Source organism: Sinohyriopsis cumingii, chromosome 6 (assembly GCF_028554795.1).
Source record: "Sinohyriopsis cumingii isolate HCF-2022 chromosome 6, ASM2855479v2, whole genome shotgun sequence".
NCBI lineage: Eukaryota > Metazoa > Mollusca > Bivalvia > Unionida > Unionidae > Sinohyriopsis > Sinohyriopsis cumingii.
In genome coordinates, this window is record NC_142966.1 from 110,093,853 (window position 1) to 110,111,250 (window position 17,398).

Below are 17,398 nucleotides of genomic sequence, written 5' to 3' on the forward strand. Positions count from 1 at the left end.
TTCCAGATTCTATTGATAACATGTTGAAGGTCCTGGTCCGCTAAAGTAGCCGTCTGAATTTCTTTAATGGTCATGGCTTTGGGTACAGCATTGACAAATATGAATTGAATATAAGCTTCTGCAGTTTCAGAATGTTTACAGCATTCAGTTCTGGTCTTGGAATGTCGTGAAATCAATCTGCTGCATTTGTTTTACCTGGCTTGTATACTACTTTGAAACTGTATGTTTGTAATGTCAGTCTCCATCTCTCGATTCTTCCAGGGGGTATTGATTTTGGATTATTGAAAATGGCTGCCAGGGGCTTGTGGTCACTAATTAGCTTAAAATTATGACCAAACAGGTATAGATGGAAGTGCTCACAACTCCAGACTATTGCTAGTGCTTCATGTTCCGTCTGTGAATATCGTTTTTCCACATCTGAAAGACTGTGCTCTACTGGCGTAGGCAATAAACTTACCATTTTGGGTTAATAATGCACCTAGACTGATAGGACTTGCATCTACAATTAATTGTGTTTCCTTATTAGGATCGAAATGCGCTATTATTTTGTTACTATCTAGGTCTTATTTGAGTTTTATAAACGCTTTTCATGTTTTTCAGTCCATTCCCATGGTTTATTTTGCTTGGTTAAATCTCGAAGAGACTCATTGATTGTTGCATAATTTGGGATAAATCGTCTCACATAGTTTATCATGCCTAGAAAACTGCATACTTTGATGTGTTTGATGGAGTACTGGCACTTTTGATTGTTTCCACTTTCTTTGGATCTGGAGAAATTCCATCTTTGCTTAAAACATATTCAAAGAACTCAATTTTGTCTTTGTTGAATTTACATTTGTGTTTATTTAGTGTCAAACCCTTTTGTTTTATGCGAGTGAATGTAGACTAGATTTTTTGTCATGTTCTTCCTGAGTGCGACCAAATACAAGAATGTCATCGCTAATATTCCTTGTACCTTTTAGTCCTTCCAGTGCTGTACAGAGTGTGTTTTGAAATATTTCTGCTGCAGATGATATTCCAAAAATGAGACGTTTATATCTTCGTAGTCCAATATGAGTTGTAATATTTCTTGATTTTTCATCCAATTCCAGTTGATGGTAATCCGAATTTAGGTCAAGCTTGGAGAATATGGTTGCACCATTGAGATCTGCTATAAGGTCGTCTATTGATGGTGTGATGTGTCTCTCACGAAGTACTGCTTCATTGGGCAAATGCATATCAATGCAGATCCTAATTTCGTTGGGGTTTTGGGGTTTGGGATCAACCACAGTTGGAGATACCCAAGGAGTTGCTCTGCCTACGTTTTCGATAATGTCTAATTCTTTAAGTCTTGCCAATACTTTTTCAACTTTCTTCCAAATATGAAATGGAATATGTCAATTGGGGATTTTATGTAACCAAAGGAAATTTTGGAACAAGCACACAGTTGCAAATAATTCCAAGAATATGTGCTACAGTGAAGAGCAAGTCTGAAGAATTGTGTAAAACGTACCCAGATATATTCAAAGGAACTGGAAAACTAAAAGACGTACAGATGCACCTTCACACTGATGATATTGTAATCCCATCCTGGTCACCATCTTAATGTTTGGGTTTTTGTAATGAGAGAGGAAAAGATCTGTTTATACAAACACATGTTTATTCCATAGCATACAAATTATAACTGACTTGTTTGTATGACCTTGTTGTCGTTTCCATAGCAAGAGTTGTTTTAACAACTCACTGGCCATTGACTGGATCATGCGCTGCACCATTGAGGGCAGGAGGCAAGGAATACAGTGGACACTGGCCTCAATGCTGGATGACCTGGATTATGCCCCTAAGACTTGTTTTTGTTCATATAACCAAACCAACATATTGTATGTGAAATTCCAGCATGTCTGGACATCCTGGATGAGTTTCTTATGGGCAACATCAAATTTTTCCTGCTGCTTTTCAAGCTGCTGTTGTGTCAGGATGGAGTGCCAGAACTTGCTGACTATGGATTGCGAGATCACCAAAACATCTTTGACAGCTCCTTGTGACACAATGCCATTACTGACAATGAGCTGCAGCGTGTGTGCAAAACAGCTGATGCTGTCGATTTCAGCCAGACGCATTGCTTTAACCATGTTTGCACCTTCTTCATGCAGAAGAACATGTATATGAGTTTTGGGAATGTTGTATTCCTTGCATAATCTGTCCAGTTTGCTCACCAAAATTTCTGTGTGATTCATCAAGAGGTGTTGCTGCCAAAATCAGCTGTTTCTGCTGAAAGTCTTTTGTCAGCCATTGTGCCTTAAGACTCAGCAAGGCTATGCCGATGGACAGGTCTGACCATGCATCAGAGATCAAACTAAGGTCAGATTGGGCAGAGGATTCAGCCAATGTCGGTATGTGAGAAAGCTTGCCAGTAGCTTCTCGTGGGTCGGTGGTTCTTTCCGGGGTTTTCCCGGGTTCTTCCTCCACCATTAATACTGGCCGCCATGTATAGCCTATCGTGTGCTGAAAAATGGCATTAAACACTACAACAACAACAACAGATTGGGCAGAAACTAAATCACGCACCTTGCTTTGTATTGCCTTATGCATGTCAGGTATAAAAAATGTGGAAAAGTACATCTGACTTGGAATTTTATAGTGTTCTGTCTTGGCCATCAGACATCGAATGGTTGCACATCTTCTGCCATGAACTCTGCAATAGCTTTGTACCAACTAATAGCTCTTGGGTTGTCAAATGCAAATGACTGCTTCTGGTCCAGCATGGCGTCAATAGTCAGAGTACGAGGAGTTGCTGCAGCTGCTGAGGTTAACTGTGCAGCATTCTTTTCTTTTTTATCTGCCAGAAACAGGCCATGTTCAACAATGTGCTTGCAGCTCAAGTGCTGGACAAGATTTGATGTTGTATAGTTTTTAGGATCCTTTCCACCTCTGGAAATGCATGCTTTGCAAAGTGTGCAATTTGCTCTGGATATGTCGACTGCATTTACTTTTAAGTAATTCCAGACTAAACTTGAGTGTTTTGAGTTTGACATTATGCACAGGCTTGGTAGTATATTTAGTAAGGTACAATCACTAGTCAATATTAATAATCCAATCGATTTGCACTCTTGAAACAGTGTTTTAAATCAAGTAAGTTACTATTGGTGCTGGCATGCCAATATCAATGCTGCATAATATTTGTATGTCATCATTCAGCTGCTTCAATGTTTCATAGTAGTTGGAAATTTCACTAGCTATCTAATCCGCTAATGCGTATGCTGGAAGTTCAGCAGCCACATGAGGCCTCATTGGCTGGTTGGCTGCTGTGATTGGGATGAGTGCATGAATGGTGTTGATAATTTGTTGTGTGCAGACAATCAGCAGTAGTTCACATCAAGTGTGGTAAAAGGTATTTACTTTTAAGAATATATTGTCTTTCAATTAACCCCCAAATCAGATGTTTATTCCTTAATTTTCACTATTTAATTCTGATTTAAAATTCAAGCCATGTCAAGATGAATGTTATGATTGAATTTATATTTTAGAAATTTGATTACATTGGCACTAATTATATCTGCCGATATCGATTATACCGATTGTTCTGATAATCAGCCCGATTATGAGTATGGCCGATTAATTGGTACAGCTTTACATTGTAGTAACAGATGGGTTCCTTTTTAAGGCACTACACAATAACTCTTATACTGAAGTGGTACATACTCTTTAGTTAATTCTAGTTGGTAGCAAATGCAAGATCTTACCTAAAATGACTCCAAGTGTTCTCCAAAGTACTGAAAAATAATATTCTAAAAACTAGGCCACATATTTGATTGGATGAGCATGACACACAGATAGAAAAATCACATACAGATAGAAAAATGACACACAGATAGAAAAATAACATACAGATACAAAAATGACATACAGATAGAAAAATGACACACAGATAGAAAAATGACATACAGATAGAAAAAAGTTCAATGTCATGTTTTGTTAGAAAAGAATCAAACTGCTTGGTAGCTTGGACTGTAATTTCGTTATGTTACTGTATTAATAACATGAGGATCGTTTCATAGTCTCAGCCCATTTAAATGTTAGTTAAGGCTGAGATATCATAGCCAGTCTTACATGTGCAACTTGTGGAGGCATGATTTTCCATTGGGAATACCATCTGCACCACAGGACATACTATTTTGATATGGATTATATATAGTGGCCTGCCATTTTTGCCAGCAGTGATGGCATGCAGTTTCTGAAAATGCACATCAGACGGGTTGATACGGAAGTTGTGGTCTCTTTGTAAGATGCACATATAATAGTCTGCCAGGTAGAAACAAAAAGAGGGACACCATGTCCCTACTATGGGCCCCTTTGCCCCATTGGTGTACCCCACTTCCTTCTTGACCTACAAAATTAGCATATAAACAATATACAATCATTTTCTATACAGCTCATGAGTTAAAATGGTTGTTTAATTTTTTTCAAACTTTAATCACTTGCAAACTTTTAGGAAACCGAATGTAACTTTATCCTGATTTTTTTTATATGTAAACTGAGTGACAGTAGTTTATGGCTTCTGGAATACTCGCTTGACCCAGCTAAGTAACTCAGAGCAGTACACCCCAGGCAAGATGAATTGCATGCAACTGTAGCATTAGAGCAGTACACCCCAGGCAAGATGAATTACATGCAACTGTAGCATTAGAGCAGTACGCCCCAGGCAAGATGAATTACATGCAACTTTAGCATTAGAGCAGTATGCCCCAGGCAAGATGAATTGCATGCAACTGTAGCATTAGAGCAGTATGCCCCAGGCAAGACGAATTGCATGCAACTGTAGCATTAAAGCAGTATGTCCCAGGCAAGATGAATTGCATGCAACTGTAGCAGGATATCAACTGCACAAACAGAATAAACTTCTCCACCTGCACAGGCAGATGTTTTAATAGTTGATTCCCCAACCTTTCCTTCACAAGTTATCATATGCTAACGTCGCCCAATTTTTGCATCTTGTATTTTGATGATAGAAACATGCCAACTTTGTGTTTCAAAGCTTAAAACATCAATATGTAAACAACATTTATTCTCTTGAGAACAGAATTGGTGAAACCACTTTCTAAATATATTTTGTGAAGATTTCGACTGATTAACGATTGGTAGCATTCATTCATACAGGAACTGTAATGATTTTTGATGAACAGATCAGGTCATGTTTTAATGGCAACAAAGAGATTAAACATCACAGTTTTGATGTTATCAAATGGTCAATCCCTTACTTAAGGCTTATGTGCCTTGCTGTCTGCACCATGTATTTTGACAAGATGACTTCACATCAATACATTTCTTCACAAACTATATATTGTAATTCTGACTTACATGAGCACCTTGATTACATCATAATGAATAATCATCATGACTTTAAATTTGTGGTGTAATTGACCCACAGAAATCTTGACACTATAAATAAGATTAATTCACAGAGTTTGACTTTCTGTAACTAGTTGTATATTATTGCCTTGCTAAATGGTAGATTGTCTAATTGATTGGTGTGCTGAAATATGGCGTTAAACCCCACAACAACAACAACAACAACTAATTGATTGGAGTATCTTCAGCTTTTTTCTGACATTTTACACCTCCTCTTATTCGCTGCTTACTTTTCTTGCATCGAGAAAATACAAACTTAAAAATCTTACTTGTTCTGGCGAATCCTTTTTTATCTCTTACTTTTATAAATTGTGCCTAAAGCCACAGAATTTAAATTATAAACAAAAATAAACTACATGTGCAGTTGAAGTGTTTGTCTTTTGTTTATAAAAGAAACCTGATTTTGTAATGGGAATGTAAATGAGATATGCAGTATCAACCCTGAAAATCCAACATAATGCAAATGAGATGAAAAAATAATCTAAAAGAATTAGTATGTCCTATTTTTGCAAAGGAATTCCTTTAGAAAATCTTGACATAATAAAATATTTAGGTATCCAACTTGAAAGCAATTTGAAGTTCGAACCTGAACAGAGACGAGTGTACCATAGGCATGTTAAGAGCTAGCAAATCATCTTGACTCAAATGTGAAAGAATTAGCTCTCAAAGCATTAGACCTGTTTCTGAAAAATTTTCAATAGGTAGATGAAGTGCTGGGCATAAACATTATTATGGTGTAGTGCTGCTCAAATTAAGGCCACACATACCTAAGTAAGTATTTTTGGATCAAGAGAGCCTTGTAAATAATCAGCCTCAGAAGATTGTACAAGAACATGTTAGGGACAACCATTTATTTTAGGGGAGAGTATGTGATCCAAATATCTGAGATCGGCCATCATACAAAAATGATTAGAATCTCATGAGCGGAAATATAGTAACTGATTTTTTAAAAATTAAGATAATATTGGAATATTTCCATATTTGTGAGTAAAAGTGTTTGGCACAAGATAGATATCCTTTTTCTCCATGAAAATATAATGCTTGTCTGCTGGTCAGCTTCCTATTAGCAGTAGGTACATGTATGTGCACGGTATTAGGCTACATGCTAGACAGTTTATCAACTGCTCCCGTGGCCTAAGTTGTTGGAGCATCCACCTTTGATGTGGGAGGTTTTGGGTTAAAACTCCCACCGAGTCATACCAAAGACTTATAAAAATGGTAATAACAGCTGCCTCACTTGGCGCTCAGCATTAAGAGGTTATTGTTAGGACTGGTTGGCCTGGTGTCAGGATATTGTGACTGGGTGGGACATGATGCTGCATGTCTTCAGCGTGATGCTTCTGTGTGTGACATCACTATAAACTGCCACACTGCAGACATCATAGCAATATGACTGAAACATTGTTAAAGCCACATTAAAAATCCCAAGTCACACACACAGACAGCTTATCTCACTGTAAATAAATCAAGCAAGCTTCATATTACTTTTCAGGGGCCCCGAGTGGCCGAGTGGTCTAAAGCGCTCTTCGTTACGGATCACTGCCATCTCACCTCTGTCTGTGGCGGTTCGAGTCTAAGATTCAGCCAATGTGGGCATGTGAGAAAGCTTGCCAGTAGCTTCTCGTGGGTCGGTGGTTCTTTCCGGGGTTTTCCGGGTTCTTCCTCCACCATTAATACTGGCCGCCATGTATAGCCTATCATGCTGAAAAATGGCGTTAAACCCCACAACAACAACAACAACTTTTCACAATTATGCATTTTGCTGAATGTACTTTAAGGAGTTTTAATAATGATTTACTGTCACTGGAAAATTTCCCACTTTCAAAAAGATGCACAATTATGAAATCTCAGCTTGGCATTTTCAACAGTTAACTCACATTGTGTGAGTATGCAAGTGTCAAATTCGTGCCCTGATACTTCATTGTTCCAGTTTTATAAAATATTTCCAGTTGATGACAATAATTCAGTGGAAAATCTATATATTGATTTACATGTCATGGCAATTGCTTATTGCATGCCACTTGAGCTCAGATCGCCACAAGTTCATGTGGGGTAATACCCAGAAGAAATAATTTGTACAGGAGGAGCATCATTGTTATCTCTGTTCTTGCTATATTACAGTTGTTGAGTCCTAATATATGGTGCACAAGATTTTTAATTTATTCCATGATATTTACAGATACTCATTTCCTCATGTTGTAGCCAACAAAGTAAAATGACAGACATGGCAGCTGGAATACTGGCTTCGGCCTCTACTGTGTTGAAGCGTGCCGTGGAGCTGGACATGTCACAAAAGTATGGAGAGGCCGTTATTTGCTACCAAGAGGGTCTACAGCTGATGATGGATGCCATCAAAAGTGAGTGATAGCCATGTAACACTTCATTACAGTTCGAACTGGTTTAACACTTTTACTTTGTGTTTTTGAATATTTGACATTTCAGTAGAGTACAGAATGGTTTATTAGATGAAACACCATCTAATATGGAACTAATATACTAAATAGTTATTTATCTGGTCATTGATTACGAATGGTTGCCAGGTTGAAACACGTGTCATCCTATCTCTCTCATAAATTAATAATTACATCCACTTGCACGCACCAGGTTTGATAGTTTTTAAGCTTTGCTGTCATACAGTCAACATCATACAAGAAACTTCCCATTAATCCATGTCAATGTGAATTGTAGCCATCCATCCAAGAATTTGTATTTTTGTCCTAACCATTCCTGTACAAGGTGGTATACATTATTTTCGAATTTTCTTCCAGTATTTTCATGAATTTGTCATATTCTTGGACTTTTTTATTTAGACCCCTTGATACAAGATGCTATCATTGATGCATGCTGAGTCACATTTTAGTGATAATTGCCTAATGCTTGCTTACCATATACTTATAGGGGCCCCGAGTGGCCAAATGGTCTAAAGCGCTCACTGTTATGGATCACTGCCATCTCACCTCTGTCTGCATGGGTTCGAGTCTCGGATTTGGCCAATGTGGATATGTGAGAAAGCTTGCCAGTAGCTTCTCGTGGGTTGGTGGTTCTTTCTGGGGTTTTCCCAGGTTCTTCCTCCACCATTAATACTGGCTGCCATGTATAGCCTATTGTGTGCTGAAAAATGGCGTTAAACACTACAACAACAACAACCATATACTTACAGCTTATCCACAGGGAAGTTACCGTATATAGGATGGCATTGCACTATCTATGCCACCAGGGATGGTTTATCCGGATGTGGAGTCAGAAACTGGACATGATCCAACCATGTAGTGGACTGACCTCAGCTTTAAGACTGCCATCGAAAAGATATAACAGGTGTTGTCAGATTCATAATGTTCTCTACCCCTCATGTCACTCATGACTATAAGGTCAAGGCTTCAGTCAATATCAACATTGAGGATGAGACTGTATCCTTCTGTCTGCTTCCTCAGTCACCGAAGATCAGAGAGATAAATCATCTTCTAGTTGGATGAGCATGTGATCTGGGCAATGCTAAGTATTTTTATAACATGGCTCAATTCAGATGAATTTGAACCTTTAGCCTGAACCTCACTGAATTTCATTATACTAAATGTATATCTTGATTGCCTTAGCTTTAGCAAGCAGGGTGTACGAGTTACATACCCTTTCAATTGGTCGGAACATTGCATTGAGAAATATGGATTTATATTGTGTATTAATCATTCCTCTACAGGTGGTATATATTAATTTTGAATGTTTTCTGATAGATAACCCTTCCAGCCATATCTACAGCTTATCTCTCTTCAGCTGTGGGGATCTTAGTGATCTGTCCATGTTGTCAGGCCTACAGTTACATATACATACTATGAGGAGGGATTTTATTGACAGATGTGTCTGTCCATCCAACCATCTCTACAGCGTGGCCGATACCAACCAGACTGTCTTCTGCATGACCAGTAGCCATGTCAGTCATGCTCCTGCTTAACCAGCCATCTGTAAAGGTATGAAAAAATTGTTCAGCGGAGCCAGCTTACTAAATGTTCATGGCTTACCTGCAAGGAATTTATCATGACTTATGTAGAGATTATGGCATGGTGACATCTATGTCACTGGGGATGGTGTATGCAGATGTGGAAGCAGAAACTGAACAGGATACTACACACAGACATTAAGACGATACTCTTGAACAGCAGCTCTACTCATATCCAACCATGGAGTGGACTTACCTCAGCTTTAAGACTGCGATCAAAGAAATATACCAGGTGCTGTTGACTTCAAAAATTTCAAAATGTCCTCCATCCCCTACTGTCATGCTTGACTATAAGGTCAAGGCTTTTGTAGATGTGAATGATGAGAATAAAAGACTGTCTCCTTCCAGCTGAGAGATTAGTGACCATGTCTGGAAGAATTTGTAATCCAGGGAATAGTCAAGTACCACTGATGTTTTCATTGTACTCTTACAAAAAAGACATCCTACACCTTCCATACTGAACTCTGGTTTTGGATGAAAATTGTTCCATTATGTGGCAGATGTGTTGACTGCCTCTGTGACTCATGACCTGATATGACACGTGTTTGCATTCCATGTCACACAAGCCATGTCATGCCCTGGCATTACAGATGAGGCTCTTTGACTAGCCATTACTCTTTAGATGCAAAATTGAAGTGGTGGAATTTCCAAAGTAGAGGGGTGATAGGACAGGAAAGGGAAATGGATCTTTTTCACAGGTTCAGTTCAGATCCCATCATAATGACAGACAGCAGCAACCTAACAAGGTTAGGATACAACCTTGTGGGGGTGGGGGGAGGCAAGAATCTAAGTATCTGTTCCTCCAAGCTTCCTAACTCTTGATCAGACCTGACACCCCCACCACCCACAGGCAGAAGAGAGGTGGAGATTTTATGAAAACCACAATCACTGGGGTTTTATTCAAGGTTTTTCCTGAGGGCTGTTCCAGTTAAATATGCATGGGACCCAGGGAAGGAATTTTTAATATAGAATAGTCAGCCATAGATGCATTTAGAATTTTGTATTGTTTTTATATGAGTTCTTTGGGTAATCTGAGTACCCTAGCATATATTTATAAAAAGTACCTTTCCTGGGTACCATGTATGTTTAAATGGAATAGCCCTGATACAGAAGCCAGTGTTAAGTTGAGATCAATCATCAATCAGTATATTAAAGATGAAAATGGTAAGATGTATTAAAGATGGAAATGGTGAGAGATATTAAAGACAGAGATGGTGAGATCGATATGATTCTCCATTAGAAGGGACTAGTATGCCATCAGTCTTGATCTAACAAATGCAATCTTTCATTTTCCCTATCCACCTGACATTGTGAACATTTTCTACATTTTTTGCTGACTTCAATAAATTTACCAGTTTCAAGTTCTTCTGTTTGGTCCAAACATCAGATATGTGGTACTGACTATAGGCAGCCATTTTTACCTAAAAATTTATTAATGCAGAGTAGAGGTCGTCTTGTAAGTGAGATGTAAAGAAATTAAAATCTTACCTTACTCCCTTACCTGTAAAGACAAATGTGTGTTGTTTTCTAAATTGAATGAGCTGCGAATTAGATAAATGTGACTGTAATTCTTTAGCATGTAAAATCAGCACTTTGTTTTCCAAAGTGGACAGTCCACTGAGTGTGCCATACTTGTTCATTGCCGTGTTACCATGCAACTGACATCTGTTCAGTTGCAGCAATCCTTTGATGTGATTTCAATGACTGTATGATCAAAGTGTCTCTTACGAACCCCCAAGTTCAACTTCTATATGAATAATGGTACAAGTTTATGAAAATAAGAGTTCTATCAATTATAGTGTACTTTGTCACTTAGATACATCAGGAATTGCTAAATTAAGTTACTTGCACCAAAATGGGGAAAAGAAAACTTAATATATAAGATGGAGCATTTAAGTTAAATGTTGTTGACTTTGCAAAGAAAAACAGCATGAACAGAACATGAATTTGGTGTGTCAGAGAAACAGGTTCATGACTGGTGCAACAGAAAATCAGTTCTTGTTGATAGTGCCAGACATCTGAAGACATTTGAAGAAAATTCAAATAATGCAAAGCTCTTATGCAGAGTGTGAGTTTGGTTGGAATGAGAAGGTTCTAGAGCAGTGTGTTAAGTGCATTTTTGAAGTATTCTCTGAAACAGAAGTTGCTGTGTCATAAAACATACCAAGCTGCGATCCATGGCTGGTGGCACCACGTTGATACTGCAACCATTGGATGTTTGCCTGTACAAACCATTCAAGGCAAATATGCGTAAACAGTGGCACAAGTAGATTGTAGATGGGCAGGAAATGTGAAGCATCTGGGGACTGAATTTAGTATCTCAGTGGGTGTGTAATGCATGGGAAAAAATTCCAAATGAGATGGTGGTCAAGTCAATTAAGAAATGTGGTATTTCCAGTGCACTGGATGGGATGGGGCAAACTCTTCACTGATTTCATTTGAGAGAATCAGATGAGAAATCGAAGTTGGACGATGTTTATGATGACTAGATGATAGTGTAAGAATTCCGAACTTTATTGGTAACTATGACAGTGGAAATGAATTCTTTGGCTTTGAACCAGATGATATTAGACAGTGTGAAACACAAAATTGAAGACTTACTTTGTTTATTATAATACTTTTGGAATTAATATATTACATAATAGTGTGAATTGCATCATTCTGGGTTACCATTTTTATACCCATGTATGGCATATAATTCAATAATTTATTATATAAATGAATTAAATATCTTAAGTGTTATGGATTTCATTACATGAAGATGGACAAAATGTAAATTTATATGTCCATATTTAACTCAATAATGCAAATTTATTCTTCATTGGTTTTGTCTTTATATGTCCTATCTCAGTGTCTATCCATCTATCCAGTTTGACTTGTTTATTTTTCCCCAGGTGCAACTCAGACTTGCTTACCACATGTCACTCCTTGCAGATGGATCTGACTTGCAAAAACACCTGGACTTAGAGGAGAGTCAAAGATAATTTTGCTCTTTTGCAGCTCTAAAACAGGGGGAGGTCCACTTTAGTGTAATCAACTTATAAGTGAGTGTATACGGTGGATCATCAAACTTGTTAAGCCCATTTCCAACATGACTTAGATTTTAGTGAGAGAGTTCTAGCAAGTCCAGAGATTATTAAGTGCAGCAGTGAACTTGATTGCACTAGGCCATCTTTTTATGTGCCCCTATAGATAAACTTGATTGCACTAGGCCATCTTTTTATGTGCCCCTATAGATAAACTTGATTGCACTAGGCCATCTTTTTATGTGCCCCTATAGATAAACTTGATTGCACTAGGCCATCGTTTTATGTGCCCCTATAGATAAACTTGATTGCACTAGGCCATCTTTTTATGTGCCCCTATAGATAAACTTGATTGCACTAGGCCATCTTTTTATGTGCCCCTATAGATAAACTTGATTGCACTAGGCCATCGTTTTATGTGCCCCTATAGATAAACTTGATTGCACTAGGCCATCGTTTTATGTGCCCCTATAGATAAACTTGATTGCACTAGGCCATCTTTTTATGTGCCCCTATAGATAAACTTGATTGCACTAGGCCATCTTTTTATGTGCCCCTATAGATAAACTTGATTGCACTAGGCCATCTTTTTATGTGCCCCTATAGATAAACTTGATTGCACTAGGCCATCGTTTTATGTGCCCCCATAGATAAACTTGATTGCACTAGGCCATCTTTTTATGTGCCCCTATAGATAAACTTGATTGCACTAGGCCATCGTTTTATGTGCCCCCATAGATAAACTTGATTGCACTAGGCCATCGTTTTATGTGCCCCCATAGATAAACTTGATTGCACTAGGCCATCGTTTTATGTGCCCCTATAGATAAACTTGATTGCACTAGGCCATCTTTTTATGTGCCCCTGTAGATAAACTTGATTGCACTAGGCCATCTTTTTATGTGCCCCTATAGATAAACTTGATTGCACTAGGCCATCTTTTTATGTGCCCCTATAGATAAACTTGATTGCACTAGGCCATCTTTTTCTGTGCCCCCATAGATAAACTTAATCGCTCAAAGGCACCCATTTCCCAGTCTTCTCAATAAAAAAGTCAGCATCACAAATGAGGTATGATCATTCCTGCCCATCACAGGTGGTTCACAACAGCTGGGGGTCATGGGAACTGTTACTTCATAAATGATGCCCTAGTGCTAGACATCACTATAAACTGCCACACTGCAACCATTGTAGCAATATGACTGAATATTTTTTAAAACTATGTTAAAAATCCACATCACACACACACACATGCACACTCATTGTATGTGTAGGTTACTAGAGTGCTAGATAAAACTCTTATTACAATAATGTAAGTGTCCACAGAAATGATGGTAGTGCAGTGCAGACAATGAAGTTAGGCAAAACTCAAAAGCAAATGAGATTAACATTACAAGTATCTTCAAGGTGTTAAACTAAATAAACAAATTTTAATTGTTCATACATCTTTTCCAGACCTGAAGGATCCAGTGAAGAAAGAGGCATGTCGAAAAAAGATGCTGGAATACATGGATAGGGCAGAGGAACTGAAGAAACAGGTGGAGGAAGAAAAAGGTAACAAGGTACATTCAGCTTGTAGAAATTTATGGTAGAGCTAGTTAATCTAGTTTATCATATATGTTTTTCAGGGATACAAAAATCTGACAATTTTTTCTCAAAATAAGAACTTGAAAGTTTTGGAATTTGTATTTTAGCTGTTAGCTGTTGCAGATAATTAGGATTTAATATAGCAGTTGAGCCATGATAGACTCTTGACCAGACAGATGTAGATCTGATTCCCACCATTGGAGAAATGTACTGTACTTGACTTGCCTTCAGAGTATTGCCGTGTTGAAGAATACCAAACCAGAGCATACTTTTTTTAGCCATATCATTGGTACCACTTTCTAGCAGAAATGATTCTTGTAGCATATGGTTAAACATTCAGCAACACCATACTTTAGAGCACAGGTCAACATGATTTTTTGACATATTAATGGAAATAAAGTAACGAAGAACATATAATTCAAAGGATTGTCATTTTCTGAAATGCCTGTCTATTATGTAAAATATTAAAACAAAATGATTTTGATCTGAGTTTTTGGCTTGGATTAAAATTCTGGATTAAACTTGAGAATAATTCCTGCTTTTTTTAGTTGTGAACTTGAGTTCCCCGTCAAGGAGAATCCCAAGATGTTGTCCTTAGTCATGTGTAATTTGTGGTTGTCTCCCTTGAGCTTCTACTCAATGATCATGATATAGAAAACATTTATTCTATTTTGGCTTCATACCAAAGACAGAGTTTCCACAGAGAAGAGACAAAGATATCATTTCAGATGCTTTCATACTGGTAATCAATGAGTTTGTCTTACTGAACATAATTGGGGACTGTTTCTTGTTATGAAATGATCACAGTTTTGGCCATGTTGATTTCAGCAGATGAAAAATTTTGATCGAATTTATTTTCACGATCTCAGTCTAAAGCTTTTAATCTCTAAATTACTTCACCACTAAAAGAGTCCTCTTTGTGATAAGATATCATTGTTTACCAGATATATCTAGTACCAAAAGTGGAGAAAATCATTTTTTGAAACAACCATTTGTTTCTGGTTTTGACCATCTTTTGGTTAAAAAAAATTCACTTACATTATACACTTCTTTTTCTGTTTAATTTTTTGTTTTGTTTTGAATATTTTAATAAAGATGTAATACTTGTTTTAGCATGATACACTTATCAGTAGAGCTTAGACCTGAAAAGTAGATTTTTTCAAAATTCGGAAATTTTGGGAGAAACTATACTTAGTAGTCAGATGAATCACTTTAAAAATAATAATTGTGTCATGCTACAGTGGGTAGATACATGCATTAATATGATTGTTAATTTCAATTTCACTAAATGATTCACTCCATAATTCTGATATTTCATTGTTCAGCAGCGGAGATTTATCATGAGCAGATTCACATCGAAGACAACTCCACTGGTCACAGCTATCAGCAGCTGTTTGGTCGATTCCTGGATGAAAACCTGACTGAAATTGACATTGACGACCCATACGTCAGATCAACACCTCAGGTACTACCTGCTTTCATTCCTTAGGCTTTGTCATCATATTAATCTAGTAATAGATGCATTTATAATTGATACATTTACTTTCATGGTAGCAATATGACAGTTTTTGTTGTTGACTATATATGCATGTAGTTACATATCTTTGTATTGTTTTTAGGGACATATTTGCACAGGAATTATATCCTTACCACAGCAGTGACACAGTAACCCAATATAATAAGATGCTGAATATCATAAAATGGGCAGAGTAATATTGCAGAGTTTAGGGTTCAGTTCCTGTATAGGAAACAAAGTTTTACATGAGAGAGAATTTTTTATTGAGATATTGCATTAAGCACATTTTGATCTTGCATAAAACTGATACAGGGAAAGCTGTATGATATTTAATTTGAAATAGTTTGTATGAAAATCTGAACAAAAAGTCGTCATCCCATCCACCCCTTCTTTCATTTGACCGACTTGGAAAGTATATCAGATTATGCAGATGGTTTTGAATTACTACCACTAACCAGATATGTCAAAAGTAGTTGTGAAACACTTAAACCTTATAAATATAAAATAAACTCTATTCGTCTGTGTGAGAAAAAAAAATCATTCCTTGATTATTTCATGTAAAGTATATGCCCAGCAAATTTTTATATCTGGATTGATGGTAGGATCTCCTAGAAATCTAGACACTGAACAAAATACTCCAGCAGGCCATTAATCAAATGCAAACTTCATCAAATGAAATGACAGGTACATGGACAAGGATAACACTGTATTGGAGTTGAAACAAAACCTGAACATTCAAATCAGAATATGTTATTGCTAATATTCGGATAATAAATTGGTTCTCAACTATTCATTTGTTATGAAGCATTTTGTGAAGAAAATCATGCAAGGCAAAATATAAGCTATGCAATACTGAATTAATCAACAAGGTAACAATTTCAAAACTCTGTTAATGCACATTAAATTCAGTCTCACAAGGTAACCATAGTATCAGACTTTTGTATAGTTCTGCTGCTGATATCAACATTTCTGTTCACTTCCATTCTGGCACTCTTGAAAAGGTAACATTTAATATGACAACATTATTATGTGTTCTTGGTTGGGTCAAACATTTTAAATAGTCCGCACATTTAAATGGACAAGTAATCAAGAGTTATTGCCCTTTTTACCTGTAGGTCTTCACATAAGGAATGGTTTTGGGTCCTGTTAAATTCTGAGATAAACTGGAATAAAAATTCCCACAATCATTTTAATTTTAGTATGGATCCCCAACAAATATACTCAAGACCTAAAAAAATGTAATTTACAAGTAAATATATTTAGAGGAATGATTTTACGGTGTTTTCATTGCATTTTGGTGGGTGTGGTGTCAATAAATACAAAGGTAAGCAGTAAGAAAAGGAAATATTTGATATCTTTATCAGCTTTGACAAACATTCTGTCCACATACATTCAACAAATATTTGAGTAAGAAAATTTGGTATTTCTTTAAGCTCAGCTTCCTATACCCCTACTACATTCATTGTATGGCATAACAGTGTTAACTCATTCACATTGCAATTAAACAAGATTTTATATAAAGAATTGATGTAACTGTCATATCATACAAGTTCGCCTATTGGTAAAAGCACTTATAAGCAGTGGAAGAGATTTTATCTTACTCTATCCTCTGTCTTTATTTCAGATTTATAATTTGCTGAGATTTTGTGAAATGGTGATTAAATCCAAGGCACAGGTTAAACTCATAAGATTATTGACTGGCAGAGAAAATGTAAGATGTCTATCAATCTCCTCCTCCACTCTATCCTTCTCTCTTTTGAATTGAATTGGGGTGAGCTAAAAGGAAATTGAATTATTCACTATTTTGTTGTCCTGTCATCTTCTTCAAAGACCTAATCTTTTGTTTTATTTGTATTTGGCAAACTTATTGTTAACTTTATTTGACTTGTC

At 36.9% G+C, this 17,398-nt stretch overlaps 1 protein-coding gene across 2 annotated transcripts in view; it reads left to right on the forward strand.

Moving 5' to 3' along the window:
* LOC149797707 (MIT domain-containing protein 1-like) overlaps positions 1 to 17,398 on the forward strand; it is a 34,195-nt gene that overhangs the window by 4,277 nt on the left and 12,520 nt on the right. For both annotated transcript variants that reach the window (XM_089962632.1, XM_089962633.1), the window contains exons 2-5: positions 7,591 to 7,745; positions 13,861 to 13,959; positions 15,318 to 15,457; positions 17,133 to 17,219. In XM_089962632.1, coding sequence (XP_089818758.1) covers positions 7,604 to 7,745; positions 13,861 to 13,959; positions 15,318 to 15,457; positions 17,133 to 17,219 — 468 coding nt within the window. In that variant the 5' untranslated portion in view covers positions 7,591 to 7,603. The remainder of the gene's footprint in view (positions 1 to 7,590; positions 7,746 to 13,860; positions 13,960 to 15,317; positions 15,458 to 17,132; positions 17,220 to 17,398) is intronic.